Here is a 16,708-nt window from a genome sequence, read left to right on the forward strand (position 1 = left end):
TGTCCCAGGACCTTTCCAATCAATTAATTATTTTTTGGAAGTATAGGTACACGATCCTTTATCCAGACATCTAAAATCCGGAAAGGTCCAAAATCCGGCAAGTGGGGACCGGCGGTTGGGGGAGGTGGCCGAGGGACTGGCGGTTGGGGGAGGTGGCCGGGCAACTGGAAGGGGGTGGGGATGGGTAGGGCAGCACAATTCGGGTGGACTTTCCGAAATCCAGAAAAATACGAAATTCAGAACACACTGTCCCTCCCAAGGGTTCCGGATAAAGGGTGGTGTGCCTGTATAACCACAGTTGCAATACTGAAACCATGACACACAGTAAGTTCCCACATAACATTATGACAATAACACACACTTAGTTTTATTATTTCTCTTATCAAAGCCACTGGAAATAAAAAAGTAGGGTATTATGGCTTTTTTTGCTCCTGATGACATATTATTTCTTTCCATAAAGATGATGCTGGATCTACTAAGTATTTCCAGGATATGTTACTTTCATTTCTTCATTTACAGTCTGTTGTTAGTTCCTCTATTTTTCTCTCCCAATCTCAACATATATTCCTAACTAAAAGGCTAATCATAAATCCACTCATAAATCCCAGTACAATCCTCTCCCTACCTCCTTCCCCACTGAGCAAGTGCCAATTCTCCACCTTCCGCTACCATCTCCTCTTCATAAATCCCAGTACAATCCTCTCCCTACCTCCTTCCCCACTGTGCAAGTGCCAATTCTCCACCTTCTGCTACCATCTCCTCTTCATAAATCCCAGTACAATCCTCTCCCTACCTCCTTCCCCACTGTGCAAGTGCCAATTCTCCACCTTCCGCTACCATCTCCTCTTCATAAATCCCAGTACAATCCTCTCCCTACCTCCTTCCCCACTGTGCAAGTGCCAATTCTCCACCTTCCGCTACCATCTCCTCTTCATAAATCCCAGTACAATCCTCTCCCTACCTCCTTCCCCACTGTGCAAGTGCCAATTCTCCACCTTCCGCTACCATCTCCTCTTCATAAATCCCAGTACAATCCTCTCCCTACCTCCTTCCCCACTGTGCAAGTGCCAATTCTCCAACTTCCACTACCATCTCCTCTTCACTCCCAAATCTCAAAAGAAGACTATATTGACTTCGTCGCTAATGACTACATGCAATGGCATCACTCTCCTTCCCATCAGGCCTTGGCCACAATGAAATTTTGACATGGTGGAACAATAACAGAGCTTTTTAAACACTTTCCACGCCAAGAAAAAAAAATAACATTTAGATTTTTAAAGCATACAACTTGAAAATAACCAGGAAAGCTCACAGAGGAGCCAGTTAACCTTTAATAGCACATTACTATCACAGAGAGCGAAGTGGAGAAGAGCAAAATGTGACAAATAAGCAATTTAAAGAAAAGTGTCTTTTTTTTTTAAAAAAATCTACCTGCGTAGGTCATTCATGACTTTGAAGGCTTTTATCATGTGAAGAGGATTCATAGTAACCGGTGCCTGATCCTTATCATCTTCACTGAGATCCACAGTCCGTGCTGGGGAGGATTTAGCACTGTTGAATATTCCAATATGAAAATTAATGAGAATATAATTATTATAATTAATAAAATATTACATTTTTCACAAAGGTGGGGTGCATTGAACAGATATTTACAAAGGTGAATAGACTTTCATCTTTTAGATGTATTTATTTTATTAATAAATTGGCAGATTCATGAGATATTCAAAATGCATTTGATTTTTTGTCTTGCGTTAAATTTGCCAGCAAACTAATAATGCGTACCTGCTGAATGATAATATGAAAAAAAACAATTTTTTTTTTGCAGATTTAAAGCATATTCATTGAACTTTTTTGCCCTTTTTGCACTTTTGCCTCTATGTCTCCCTTAAATACTGACTCCTTGTTCAGACTAGGTCATGGAGAAAGACTGTATCACTCTAAACTTATCCATATGGACTTCTGAAGTTACAAATGAAATATTATAGGGGTTGTTATGGCCTCAATCCACAGTTTAGAGGGGAAAACAAATGGAAATAATTACCTTACCCAGGGGAAATGAAATGAATTGCAGACTCTGCCAAAAATCACACCCAAAACCTTGGTAGGGTGGAAAGCCAAGTGTTGAAGAATAGATAAATTGCAAATTTTTCATGGACACTTTATTAAAGAGAGAGGAATGTAAAACAGCTTTTGCTACATGTCATATTTAACTATCAGGACAGGTACATGGATGAGTGAGATATAGAAGGCAATGGTCCAGGTGCAGGTAAATAAGACCAAGAATATAAGAACCCTAACCCTAACCCTCACCTCCCATCGAATCCATAACCTTTGCCTTTGGCATAGTAGACATATCCTCCATCGTGAAGATTAACACAAAATAGCCATTCAAATCCTCATTACGCAATGTCAATTCTTCCTTCTTATCCTTCAAGGGACTTGCGTTCACCTTAGCCATCCTTTCTCTGCTTTATAAAATTAGAAAAACTTTGACTGTCTGTTTTTATATTTTGAGCTCATCTTTTTTAATAATCTACCTTCCTTTTCTTTATTACTTGCTTTATGGTTCTTTGTTGCTTTTTAAAGTTTTCCAAATCTTCTAGTTTCCCACTGCTCTTGGCGACTTTTATGTTTGAGCTTTTAATTTGATGCTTTCCTTTATTTCCTCAAGTTATCCAAGGCTGGCTGTCCCTATCCTTACTGTCTAGGCAGAATACAGTTCAGTACAGATTTGATGGGCCAAAGGGCCTTCTACTTATGTGCTGTAGTTGGTCTATGGTTCTATTCATTCTTTTATTTTAGATATCTGTCCAAAATTTCAAAATGTTCATCCTTCTACCACAACTGACTATTATCTTATTCTTGGTCTGTGGACATTATTGAAATGGTCAGTATTTCTTGCATTTATTTATTTTCCATTTGTGTTTAAGAAGGCATTGGAGACTTCATGAATTCTTGCAATGTATATGATGAGTGTGCACTAAAATGGATTCAGTTTCAGCAAGCTTAATAGACTCAAGATCAACTTCCAAATCAGGATGATGTGAAATTTAGAAAATTTAACTACTGCCCTGGTCTTCAATGGTGAAGAATTTTAAAACAGTAATTACTGCATCTATCTGAGCTTTTGGAAGAAGAATTGAATGAATTACATGGGATAAATGGCACAGAAAAAGGGCACTCTGTCCAATTAGTCTGCACAAAAATTTATATCACACCTTCTTCATCTAAATTTATGAGTGTAACCCTCCATTCCTTTTATTTATTTGCCCATCCTTCCTTACATACATCTATACTATTCATCTCATCAACTCTTTATAGCATCATGCTCCATATTCTCAACAAAGTATGGGAAGAAGTCTTTTCAAATTCCCTATTGAATATAAAGGGTGACAATCCTACATTAACAGTCACAACTTACAGTCTGCCTCAGAAGTGGGAACATTCTCTCTGAATCTTCTCAATCAAACCCATTCATAATTTTAAAGACCTCATTAGTAACACCTCAACTCAAGAGAACAGAGTTCCAGTCTTTTCTTCTTTTCCCAATAGATATACTCACATTTCTGGTTTTATGTTTCAAGTGCCAGTAAATGACTGTCTTACCTGAAATGTATTAAACATCTAGAGCAGAGGTTTTCAACTTTTTGTTTCCATTACCTTACCACTTTAAGTTCTTTGGCTTGGCTTCGCGGACGAAGATTTATGGAGGGGGTAATCCCTTACTAACCAGAGAGTACCTCAGCATAGGATGGGATTAAGTAAGGGATTACTTAAAGTTGTATGTGAGTGGAAAAAAAAGTTGAGAACCACTGATCTACATTGTTGCTATAACTGCATCCTTTCAAGCAAGTTCTCAAAGTACATCCAACTTGCACTACTTTTAAAACCAATAAAGATACCCAATTCTAAGCAAGTGGAATTTTCCAAGTACCAGTAATTAAATTTGGATTCAGAATTTATTTTCACTAAAACCAGCTACAATTATATTTGCAAATGCTCAAAATCATACACTGATAAGCAGCTTATTGTCCAAGTGAACATGCTGAAATTTCAATTTCCTTTTCTATTCTGCATCCTAACAAACATTAATATAATTTACCTGCCATGTTAATGTTTGAATCAAGATTCTGTTCAAATTGGAATTCCTGTAGATTGGAAATTGTGCACTTGAAAGATATGCATGAATTTGTATCAAGATAGAAGTCAGTGCATAAAATCTTTTAAAAATTAAAGCAAGAAAATTCAGTTTTTACTCTTTGTATACTATATTATACTGTATTCAGGTAGCTCAATCCAAAATAAAGTTAAAAAATGAAGTAATTTTGATACATCCTTTCTACTACTTAACCCACGTATAAATGTACATATTTATACAGTGCAGTATTTGGAAATGCCTATCACTTTGAACAAAGTGGCACTGTGGAAAGTGTACACTATTACTCAGTTCATGAACAGTGAATCTTTGAAAAAGAAATACCACTAATAAAAGCAGTCTGGGTAGATTTAAGAAAGCTAATTTAGAGTAGCAACGGTGCAAAAATCAGTGAGCATTTGCTTTTCTGATAAGCCATAAATAGTTTATGGACAATGTCTTAGAAGGGACTCTCGTTCACTTCTCTTTCTCTTATTGATGGGGTCTCCAGACTAGTGGTGCCTCTTTGTATCCCTTTCTGGCAAACTAAAGTTAACAAATTTTGTGTATTAAGTGCATGACAATAAAGGAATCTTGTAATAATATGATTAATCACATTAAGGAGCCCATCATTGAAATATAGCCCAAGCAATCTACACTCAAACAGAATAATAACCATTTAGCAATGTACCAGATACTAATGCAATGCTCATTAAATATCAACGAACATAGAAAATAAGGCAGAGGGCATATTTAGAGTTTATATATTCATCTGTTAAACTATACCCAGTAAAAAGGCAACATCTTTAGATGTAGAGAGAAAAGATAAAGATGATGTGCATGCTGTCTTCAGGAGAGAGAATCTGAGGGATGCATCCACCCGGATGGAGTACCTAGCTGAGTATTAAAAATCTGTGCTGACCAACTTACCAATGTATTCACAGATATCTTCAATATCTCGCTCCAGCAGGGTGTAGTACCCACTGTTTCAAACAGGTGTCAATCATACTGGTACCCAAGAGTGTGGTAATGTGCCTTAATGACTATTGGCTAGTAGCATTTACATCAACAGTGATGAAGTGTTTTGAAAGGCTGGTGTTAAAGCATATCAGCTCACAATCAGTGAGGATTGGCAAGAACATCTCCACAATCTCCATCAGTACCCGAGCACCACAGGGTTGCATTCTTAGCCTCCTGCTCGACTCACTTTACACCTACAACTGTGTGGCTCAGTACGACAATAACACCCACTACACATTTGTCGACGATACCACGGAAGTGGGTTGAATAAAGGGGATGAGTCAGCGTACAGAAGGGAGATTGAAAACTTGGCTGAATGGTGCACCAACAACAACCTTGCATTCAATGTCACCAAAACTAAGAAGCTGATTGTTGACTTCAGGAAGGGAAAGCCAGAGGTCTACAATCCAGTGATCATTGGGGGGGTGGAAATCAGAGGTGGAGAGGATGAGCAAATTTAAGTTCTTGGGATTCACCATCTCGGAAGATCTTTCCTGGACCCAACACACTAATGGCATTGTGAAGAAAGCACGACAGTGCCAATAATTCCTTAGGAATTTGTGGAGGTTTGGTATGACACCAGAAATCCTGGCAAATTTCTACAGATGTATGGTGGAAAGTGTGCTGACCGGCTGCATCACTGTCTGGTATGGGGACACCAATACCCCTGAGTGTTACACCTTCTAAATGGTAGTGGACACAGCCCAGAACATCACAGGAAAATCCCTCCCCACTATCAAGAACATCTACAGGGAAGGCTGCCGTTGGAGAGCAGCAGCAGTCATCAAGGATCCACACTACCCAGCACACATTCTTGCTGCTGCCATCTGGAAAGAGGTGTAGGTACCAGAAGACTCACACCACCAGGTTCAGGAACAGCTGCTACCCCTCCACCATCAGAGTCAACCACAAACTCAATCAGGGTCTCATTAAAGGACTCTTACTTGTGCACTCTACTGATTTTTTTACTATTCTCTCTGCATTTCAGAGTCATTGTTTAAATTAGTTATCAGTTTACAGTTCTTTATTTGTTTACACGTTTACATGGTGTACAGTTTTTTTCACTACCAATAAGCGGTCATTTTGCCTCGCCGACAGAAAAAGAATCTCAAGGTGGTATGTGATGTCATGCATGTCTGACAATAAATCAGAAGTGGCAGATGGAGTTCAAACCAGCTATATGTGAAGTGATGTATTTTGGAAGGTCGAACTTAAAGGTGGACGACATTGTTTATGTCAGGATTCTTAACAGTGTGGAAGAGCAGTGGGAAGGAGGTCCAAATCCTAAAGGTTGCTGTCCAGCCTAATAAGGCAGTTGAGAAGGCTTATGATATGCTGGCCTTCATTAATCAGGGGGATTGAGTTCAAGGGCTGTGAAGTAATGTTGCAGCTCTTTAAAATTCTGGTTAGAATATTGTGTTCAGTTTTGGTCTCATTACAGGAAGTATGTGGAAGCCTTGGCGAGGGTGCAGAGGATATTTACCAGGATCTTGTCTGGATTTGAAAATGTGAATTATGAAGCAAAGTTAAAAGCTAGGGGTTTTCTTGTTGGAGCAAAGAAGAATGTGAGATGACAAAACAGTTTCCAAAATTATGAGAGGCATGAATAGGGTGGACAGCCGACACCTTTTTCCATGATCAACAGTAGAAAATACCAAAGTGCACCTGTTTAAGGTGAAAGGAAGAAAGATTAAGGGAGATGTCAAGGGTCGTTTTTTTTTTGCACAGAGTAGTGGCTGCCTGGAATGCATTGGGGTGGTGGTGGAGGCTGGTAGAAATATGGACATTTAAAAGGCTCTTAGACAGGCATATAGACACAAGAAAAATCAAGAAAATTGGTGTGATGCAGGAAAGGTTTAGATTGTAGAGTGGGTTTAGAATTTGTGGGCCGAGAGACCTATACTATGCTGTAATGTTCTATGTTCTGCTCAAGATCAGAAGAAACTAGAGAAGGTACTGCAGCTCAGAACATCAAAATCTTCCCTCCCCTCCATAGATTCCATCTACATCTCCTGCTGCCTTGAATAAGCACCCAATGTACTGAAAGACTCATCAAATCACAGATACATTCCGTGAGAAGGGTTAAGGATGTGAAAGCATACGCCAATATGCTTAAAGAAAATTTCTTCCCTGCACCAATCAGGCTTATGAATGAAACCCATAACATGCCGTCATTCTGCCTTTGCTCGGTACTAATTTATCTTCCTTCTCAATGTAATCCTACACTCTAAACTGTACTCTATACACAGCTGTATGTAATACTAAAGATAACCTGCTAGTTTTTTCGCAGATGAACTCTCCTCATTCTACTTGCTATTTTGGAACATATTAACTTAAACATAGTCTTCTTAAATTTTAATTCCAAAATTAAATGGCAGCTCAAAACTGGCCATTCAGGAGATACTATGAATCAATAACAGAAAATGAATAATCATACAGCTTATTATACCATTGCTATCAAGACAGGAAATTAAGTCTGGCTAAATGGGAATGAGAAGATCAGCCAGGAGTAGCACCAGGCATCCCACACGTAGGTGCCAAATTGTCATTGGAACGGAGGTTTTGTAAATGTTGGTAACCATTTACTTCCTATGATGCCAAGCATGACTTGCCGAGCTTATCCAGCACCTCAGTGTATTGCGCCAAGCTGCCATATCGACAACACGCCACCAAGATACTAAACCAGTGATCCTTAACCTTTTTCTTTCCACTCACATACCACTTTAAGTAATCCCTAAACCATAAGTGCTCTGTGATTAGTATGGGATTGCTTAAGGTGGTATGTGAGTGGGAGGGGAAGGTTGAGAATCACTGCTCTAGACCCAATTGCTACTGAAATATTTTACTTGAGAAAAATTGTCATTGGCCCATTTCCTTTGAAGTCATGAAACTGTGCGCATAATGAGTCAATTAGGTACGATTAAAACAGTAGTTTTCAAACTTTTTCTTTCCACTCACATCCCACCTTAAGCAATCTTACTAATCACAGAGCACTTATGGTTTAGGGATTACTTAAAGTGGTATGTGAGTGGAAAGAGAAAGATTGAGAACCACTGGACTAAACAGTAGGAGCAAAATCCAATAGAGCTAAGAAATCCTACAACCACAAATCAGATCAAAGCTCAACAGTCCTGCTACATCTCGTAATAGTGGATAACACGTAAATAGATAACAGGATGCAAAACCAAGTTACTACTTCTCCGTTCTCCCATGATATTAATTGTATCAACTTTTTTTTGTGTTAAATCCTTGTCAAAAGGGTTTAATAGGATTAATTTATGGATTAATTTCTAAAATACATTGTGTTTCTATGAATAAAATTGAGAGTGCTTGAAGAGTGACTTGCAAATTATTCTTTCCAAGGATATATGGACCAAGTATTTAAAATTGGTCCATTCCTCTTCCATTTGTGCATGTCAATTCAAGATAGTACATAGAACACGTTTATTCAAAGATCAATTAGCTAAGATTTTTCTTACTAGAGGTGCCTATCCCTTTATCCGGAATCGTCGGGACTGGACACCGGCTGTTGTTTGGAATCTTCTGGATTTTGGAATCATTTTGATTCTATTCCCATTAAGCCCACCAGTGTCACGCTGCCATCTCTCTCCCCACCCCAACCGCATTTATCATGATGCTGTCTCTTTAGCCCCCCCCCACCCATTGAGTTGTGCTGCTGTCTCTCTCCACTCCCCGAGTCGTGCTGCCGTCTCTCTCTTCCCCCTGCCCCCGCTGTACCAGTGCCAGGGGAACGGCCTCCTACTCTGTTCCCCTGCAGTGGTTCAGCGGTTTCAGTTGTGAGGGGGATTATGGGTAGTGATGGCAACCATTGAGCCGCCGTCAGGCCAACTGAAAGTGCCATGATGCCAGAAGGGTGTCAGTATATGATGATTCAGAGGTGCTTATAAAGTAGCAGAATGTGACAGGATACACAGGAGTTGAGCTAGGGTTGTGTCTGGTCATGTTTGGTGCCAAACTCCATCTTTGATGAGCAGATGTCCTCTACCAAAAAAAATCCTGGGTTTTTGGAGGTTGCCAGTTTTCAGAATTCTGGATAAGAGGTTAGGCATCTGTATCAACCCTTTATGTGACAGATGTCGTAAGGGGGTTGCTTCCTTATTTCATATGTTTTGATCCTGTACAGCATTCAATCATGATTGGAAGGAAATTTTTAATGAAGTTTCCAGTATTTTCTCAGTTACTATTCAAACTCATCCCATTACAGCTTTATTTGGTGTGGTGATAGAGAATAGTCAATTATTGGTGTCAGGTTGCCATGTAATAGCTTTTGCCACTTTAATGGCTAGAAGATGTATTTTGCCAAGATGGAAAGACTCTATCCCTCCTAGTTATGCACAATGGATGATCCAAACATAATAATGCTTGAACCTCGAGAAGATTAATGTAATATTTTGAAAACTGAAATCTGATCAAATGTGGCACACTTTTATGGAATATTTTAGTGTTTAATGAATAACAGTGGTTTACTATTTTGTATATAACATACAAAACATTGATAATCTCTTCCTGAACTTACTTATTTACATTCAAGACAATTCACTAACGTACCGTTACTGTTACCCTTTTGGTAGTTTAAGGCATCCTAGTTACTTTTTCTTTTTAATTTAGGGGTTATAAATTTAGGATAAGTTAGTTACAATCTTTTTTCCTGCAGAAACAAGAGATATAATCTTGAATTGTCTGTTTGTTTATCATTAGTTGTGATATTAAATTTTTATTCCAGGATACATTGTAATTACTTTGTATTTATACAGTATATTTTTTCTTGTTCTTATTAATTTATAATATAAATATATACACGCATATACACATATGCACATACACATATATATAAAATTAAAAAATAATTGGAGGCAGCTCCAGCAACATGTACATCTCAACAATGGTGGAACCGAGTCACAAATTGCAAAGAAATGGCTGAACCATCCTTAGCCACATAATGTCAGAAGAGTCAAGTGGAAATCTATCTCAACAACTTCTTGAGTTTCACAGTAAGTTGGCCCAACTCATCTATGCCAACCATTGCCTATCTAAGTTCATCCCACATCCTTCTAATCAATTCATATCCATGAACTGTCCAATTATTTTTTAAATGTCATAATTGTACCACCTCTATCACACACCATCCTCTGGAAAATGTTCCCCATCTGTTCCCTTCTAAATCTCCTCCCCACTGCCCTTTCTGCTACTCTAGGGAGAAGCCTGTGACAATGCTTTGCCCCTCATGATTTTGTACATCTCTGTAATGTTAACACTCAGCTCTCTGACTCCAGGAAAGAAGTCCCAGTATATCCTTCCAACTCAAATTCTGATAACATCCTCGTGAATCTTTTTCACATCCTTTCCACTTAATTATAGCTAGGCAACTGGAACATGTTCAAAATGTGGTCTTATCAATATCTTGTACAGCCATAACAAGATGTCTCAACTCCTGTACTTAATCCATTGACCAATGGAAGCAAGTGTGCCAAATGCCTTCTTCATCACCTGTCAATCTGTGTCACCACCTTCAAGTAACTTTTTATCTGTTTCCTTAGCTTTCTCTGTTCTATGACACTCCACAGGACCCTACCATTTTCTGTGCAAGCTTTGCCCTGGTTCAACTTCAGAGAATGCAAATATTTGCACTTACCAAAATTAAACTCCATCCACAATTCCTTGACCCATTGACTTAGTTGAACAAAATCCCATTGTAATTTTCAACAGTTTTCATCACTCTCTATTATGCAACCAATTTTGGTGTCATCTGCAAATCTACTAAACATGCCACGTACATTCCCAACCAGACCATTATTATAAATTATGATAAAGAATGGACCCAGCACCAATCCCTGTGGCACATTGTCACACAACTCTGGTCTGAAAAAGAATCCCACCACCACCATTGCCAAGCCAATTTTGTATCTAAGACCAAGAAGCTTCTCGTGGACTCTATGAAGGGGAGGCCAAAAGCCCACGCACATGTCTTAATTGATGGAATAGTAGCAGAGAGAGTTAGTACATGTTCAAGGGAACTCATATATTGGAGGACCCCTCTTGGAGTCAGTTCAGAGGCATTTGGGAAAGTGGGACAAGTCTGAGGAGATTTCAGATTCAGCATTTATTGTCATGAACAGGTGTCACAAAATTTGTTGCTTTGTGGCAGAATTAAAGATGCAAAAATAGCTATAAATGGGGACATGGCCATGCGAAGGACCTAGACACACGTATTTTGGTCGAGCTCTTCATGAAGAGTGCTAAATAGATGGTTAAAACTTGAAAATCAAGATTTACTTGATTAAAAATGAATAAAGCTAGCACAAAGAAGCCAATGCAATTGATAACAAAGACTGAAGAAGCTACTCTTCAACCAGGAACTTCAGGTGAAAGTCCGAAAGGGACTGGTGCAAAAATGGCGATGGGACCAGCAGAACCAGGTAAAACTGGGGAGTTGGATCAAAAGAAACAATATTGTATTAAATTAGTCACTCGAGGGGGGCATCACGTGATACTGTAGGATTAGGACGTAGGAGCCTAACCCTCCCGGTGAATTAGTAAAAAATGTGCTGAGTAAGAAATGTTTTAAACTATTAAAAACTTTTAAAGTACATTTAAACACTGCTACAATTTTATAAAAATGCCTCCAAAGAAAGATAAAGCAGCTACTGCCATGGAGCCCCATGCAAAGAGAAGACCAAAGGAGATACAAGGCCTATCACAAGTCAGAAGCAGGGAGTTAGCATCCAAGCTACTCCCTGGATGAGTGATCCTGGTGGGGGAACTTCTGCTGATGTCGCAAAGATTTTTTCTTTCCATAATCCATGCAAGTGTTTCATTTTCCACTTTTCCCACTCTATCCTATACATCTTTCACTCCATATTGCACATTTTTGATTCTTTCATCCATATTATGCATCTTATTCACAATAAATCTCAGTTTTAAATTTCCTCTCAGTTCTCTCAACGTCTACATTAGAATATTCAATTTGATTCTTAAGTTTTTTTCCTTTCCCTTTAGCAGAAACCTTGGCTTTTTCTTGTATTACTTCTTGCTCCTCTTCACTGTCACTTTCCTCTCAGATTTCTTGCTGGAGAGGTCTGTATCTGCGGCTTTTTGATTCACACATGCAAGATTTCCTGTGCATGTGCAATGAATCTTCTTCTTGAACGCCATCTCATCGATCCAGCGGCAGAGGCGCAGCTGCAGACATCCTCACAGGCGCATGGCTTGCCCGGAAGGCAGTTCGCATGCTAGTCCCAGGCTTCATTTGAACAGCAGGCCTCTGATCACAATTTCCTTGCTTCAGTCACTGCGTTCCAAGTAAAGGGTCCTTTCTTTTTGCTGACATATTTAAGTGCTCTTGCACAGTTCTAATACTGTTTTTTCCTTCAAATGGCTTTTTAAATTTTGCTTAAAGGGTACTTTTACCCAGGAGGGTCAGGTTCCTATGTCCTGACTCTACTGCATCAAGTGACATCCCCAGTTACACATTCTCAACACTCCATTCGAAAAGAGGTAATGCCTAAAACCACTTTATTAATGACCATTTTGTATTTGGTTCCCCAATTCTGGACATCCCTCTTACTTAAGTAAATTTCCAAATTTGACTGGGCAACTGGAGAAAATATTCAATTATGAAGAGTGTACGTGAGCTTGAATTCAAATGTAACTTGAATTTATCCTTTACAATGTGAATACAAAAATATTACAGTGGCATTGTGATTTGACACCATTACACAAAAGGGAAAATTTATACAGGAGGCAACTGTTAATTAATGAATGGCCTTGTATGTACTTCAATACATCCATTTCTGGGTGTCTCTCATCCTGCAACACATTGTAATACTACCTTTAAAAAGAACATCCAAAATTTTGTGCAACGTAACTTGCAGACTTTTGCTGCTACGCCCAATAAAGCATACATATTTAGAAGAGACAGATACAAATAAAATGGCATAGTGAAGAAGTGTACAATAAGCACCAATTTTCATCCCTATATTTTGAATGATCATACAGTTCCCATCTAACTTTTACGGCTGATGTAACAACTTCTAACAAGATCGTGTTATATGGCGAGCTCTCCACTGGCCACCGTGACAGAGGTGCACCAAAGAAAAGGTACAAGGACTGCCTAAAGAAATCTCTTGGTGCCTGCCACATTGACCACCGCCAGTGGGCTGATATCACCTCAAACTGTGCATCTTGGCACCTCACAGTTTGGCGGGCAGCAACCTCCTTTGAAGAAGACCGCAGAGCCCACCTCACTGACAAAAGGCAAAGGAGGAAAACCCAACACCCAACCCCAACCAACCAATTTTCCTCTGCAACCGCTCCAACCGTGTCTGCCTGTCCCACATCGGACTTGTCAGCCACAAACGAGCCTGCAGCTGACGTGGACATTTACCCCCTCCATAAATCTTCATCCGCGAAGCCAAGCCAAAGAAGAACAACTTCTAATATGAACACCACTTAAAACTTGCATAATTCCTCAACAAATTTTAAAAAGTTAATCCTCCCTTTCTTGCATTGGACAAAATTCTACAGTCTTCACCTTTCAGCCTTCATTCATAAGTGAAATTAATACCTTCAAATTATATACATGCTGTGACAGTGAACATTCTTCAAGAGAAAGAGAATTCAAAAGGTAAAAATATCCAAACAATGCTTAGATTGGCGTGGAAAAACAAAAATTTCTCAAGAATAACAGGAAAAAATGTGTTTATATCACTGCCAACAATCAGTGCTCAAGCTTAATACTGATATTGACAGCAGAATATCAGATGAGGTGATATTCACCAAGGTTAATCACTGCTCAAGCTTAATATTGATATTGATAGCAGAATGCAGAATATCAGATGAGGTGATATTCACCAAGGTTAATCCTTGGTGTATTAAAATTTAAATGCACTGAAAAATAATTATTTGGATTTATGTACTGTAAAGGAGAAAAACTTTCAACATCTACCATAAAAGTAATTTCTGCATTTTGTACAACTCGGGATTTACCAGCATCACATGATATCCTGGCAACTAAACTTTTTAAAACAAAACTAAAGGTGCGTCTTCCCATCAACTCCCTCCTCTAAATTGACACAGATTGAACAAGAAACAAATGCAACTTTACAAGCTAAGTGCTTGAAGTGCAGGCAACCACGCCAAAAGAAACAGTTTAGTCACCAGATTAGGAAGATTTAATTATCACACTCTATTAGACTATTGACGAAGTTCAAAAGACTTTGGCGATGATTGGACTGTTGTGATTGCAACTCAGATGCACGAACGCCACAAATACGTAAAGTCAGCATGACCAAGGAAGTCTTCGTGGACATGATTTGCTTCACATCAAATCGAAATCAACACCCGAGGTGGAAAGAGGAGGGTCTATTACTGCAATGGACACTGTACAGTGTCTCCTCGGCTGTGCAGGGTGCCCAGCATTTAAAGAGGCCGCTTCAAACGAAAATGGTTTTGGGGCAGTGTGGGTCAGTTTGCACATGCGCACTGGGCAAGCGGTCTGACAGCTTTAAAACAAGTGTGGACAAGCACCAGGCAAAACAGCAGTGGGGCAAGGAAATTCGGACCAGGGACCGTGATGGAAACGTATGGAGACTTTCAACAGGTTTCCTTTTGTAAATAATGTGTCTATTAAATCTATTTTTTAAAGTTGAAGGGACACTGGAGGTTAAAGCACCAGGTGCAGCAACAGAGGCCAAAAGGTCTCAGCAGTACCTACCCTTTCTCGACCATCGTCGCGGTCGGACCTGAGCCGCCCGCACCCACTCGGCCCGGATTCCGAGAGCGAGGAGGAAGGGAGGGAGGGAGGGAGTGTGGGGGGGGGGGGGGGGGGAGCAGCAGCCTCAGTTGACGCCGTGACAGCGAGGACGGCTCCCGCCCGCCTGTCCATCCACCCACCCGCCCACAGGACCCCTGTCTTTAGCTCCCCGCCACGGCGCCTGATTCCACCTCGTTACTCCGTCCGGTCGCGTCGGTCGCTCACCTGGTTTGGGATCGTCCGCTGCGAGAGTCCGCAGCATTTCTCGCCGAGTTGCAGGGATTCATGCAGGTCTCCGTGTGGGAGGTGGCGCGGTTTGTCCTCCTATTTCCCCCCCCCCACTCCAGTCGCAATCACGAAAGCTAAAGTTTCGACGGCTCAGTCCTGCTGGAAATGCTTGCAATCATCACCCACGATGCGAGCAACAATCAGGGGTCTCGTGTGGGCAAGGTTCAAGTCAATATTTGATGGAGCCAATCCAGTTATTTCCAGAAGGTGATATGAACTGATAAACCTATTCCATATCTGGAAATATCACTGAAAAAAGTCATGAAGGAGAAATAACCTTTGCATAGACCTCCCCGTCAAGTTATGATAGTTTGCGGAAAGAACGTGAGAATTTATGTTTACGTTAATTTCCGGTTGTCGACCTTTCCTGGAACGACATTTGTATTGCAAATAGCCGACAGCGTTTGTCCCCGTCCGTGTGGAATCATTGAAATGGGAACTTCCCTGGTTACAGTCTAGTTATGCAATGAGTGAGATTAAGGGTAGTTCAGCCAATGGCAGGAATGCAATAAAAGCATGCACTTATAACCACAACCCATTATTGCCTTCAGTGGTTCTCAACCTTTTTTCTTTCCGCTACAATTTAAATAATTCCATCAGATTGCTTAAGGTGGTATGTGAGTGTTTGGGGGGGGGGGGGGGGGGGGAGGATGAGAATCACTGCTCTAGCCCCAATTGTTACTGAAATATTTTGCTTGACAAAAATGGTTATTGGCCCATTTCCTTTGGAGCTATGAAATCGTGCACATGAAGAGTCAATGAGGAACGATTTCAAACTTTTTCTGTCCACCCGCATACCACCTTAACCAATCCTTTACGAATCACAGGGCACCAATGAATGGCATAGGGAATATTTAAAGTGGAAAGAAAAAAGGTTGAGAACCACTACGTGAAAAGCAGAGAAAAGTTACATTGTCAAAAATAAGCAGTATTAATTCCAGCATACCAAGGGCAACCAAAACACTATATTGGTTAGTGAAGCAGGGAAATCAAGAATTTTGGCAAATCACATCTGCCTCAACCATCAAATATCCGTTTTATATTTTTTTTAATGTAAATATCAACTGCAGAATTGATTTGCTCTGCTTGCTGCAATAACAGACGCCCCAGTGCCCAACCATTTCAATTCCATACTACATCCCCACGCCAACATGAGTGTCCATGGCCTCATGAATTGCCAGACCAAGGCCACCTGCAAATTAGAGGAACAGGCAATAATCTATCTGCACACTATCCAACCAGATAGCATTAACAGCAACCTCTGCAGTTTGTTAGGTGCCTCCCCTCACCTCTTTTTTCCTTATTCCTTTGTCTCCTTTCCTCCAGCTCCCCACCCTCTTCCCTCCATTTAAAGAGCTACCCCATTCCCCTATCACGTCTCATCTTTCTCCCCCCTTCTGCTCACACACCAATATCCACCTTCGGACCTGCTGGCCTGTGCTCCTTCTTCCCTCATCTCCCCACTTCCTTCAGGCACCTGTTCCCTTTTTGCT

At 40.2% G+C, this 16,708-nt stretch overlaps 1 protein-coding gene across 4 annotated transcripts in view; it reads right to left on the minus strand.

Moving 5' to 3' along the window:
- The window catches only part of LOC138743325 (kelch-like protein 3), a 169,615-nt gene that overhangs the window by 110,982 nt on the left and 41,925 nt on the right, over nucleotides 1-16,708 (minus strand). For 2 of the 4 annotated variants that reach the window (XM_069898501.1, XM_069898498.1), the window contains exons 1-2: nucleotides 15,153-15,621; nucleotides 1,432-1,551 (exon numbers count right to left, since the gene is read on the minus strand). In XM_069898501.1, coding sequence (XP_069754602.1) covers nucleotides 1,432-1,551; nucleotides 15,153-15,214 — 182 coding nt within the window. In that variant the 5' untranslated portion in view covers nucleotides 15,215-15,621. Of the gene's footprint in view, nucleotides 1-1,431; nucleotides 1,552-14,888; nucleotides 14,983-15,152; nucleotides 15,622-16,708 lie in introns of those variants that run through there. The other 2 variants (XM_069898499.1, XM_069898500.1) reach the window with 2 other exon arrangements.

The sequence above is a fragment of the Narcine bancroftii genome, chromosome 9 (assembly GCF_036971445.1).
Source record: "Narcine bancroftii isolate sNarBan1 chromosome 9, sNarBan1.hap1, whole genome shotgun sequence".
In the NCBI taxonomy this organism is placed as follows: domain Eukaryota; kingdom Metazoa; phylum Chordata; class Chondrichthyes; order Torpediniformes; family Narcinidae; genus Narcine; species Narcine bancroftii.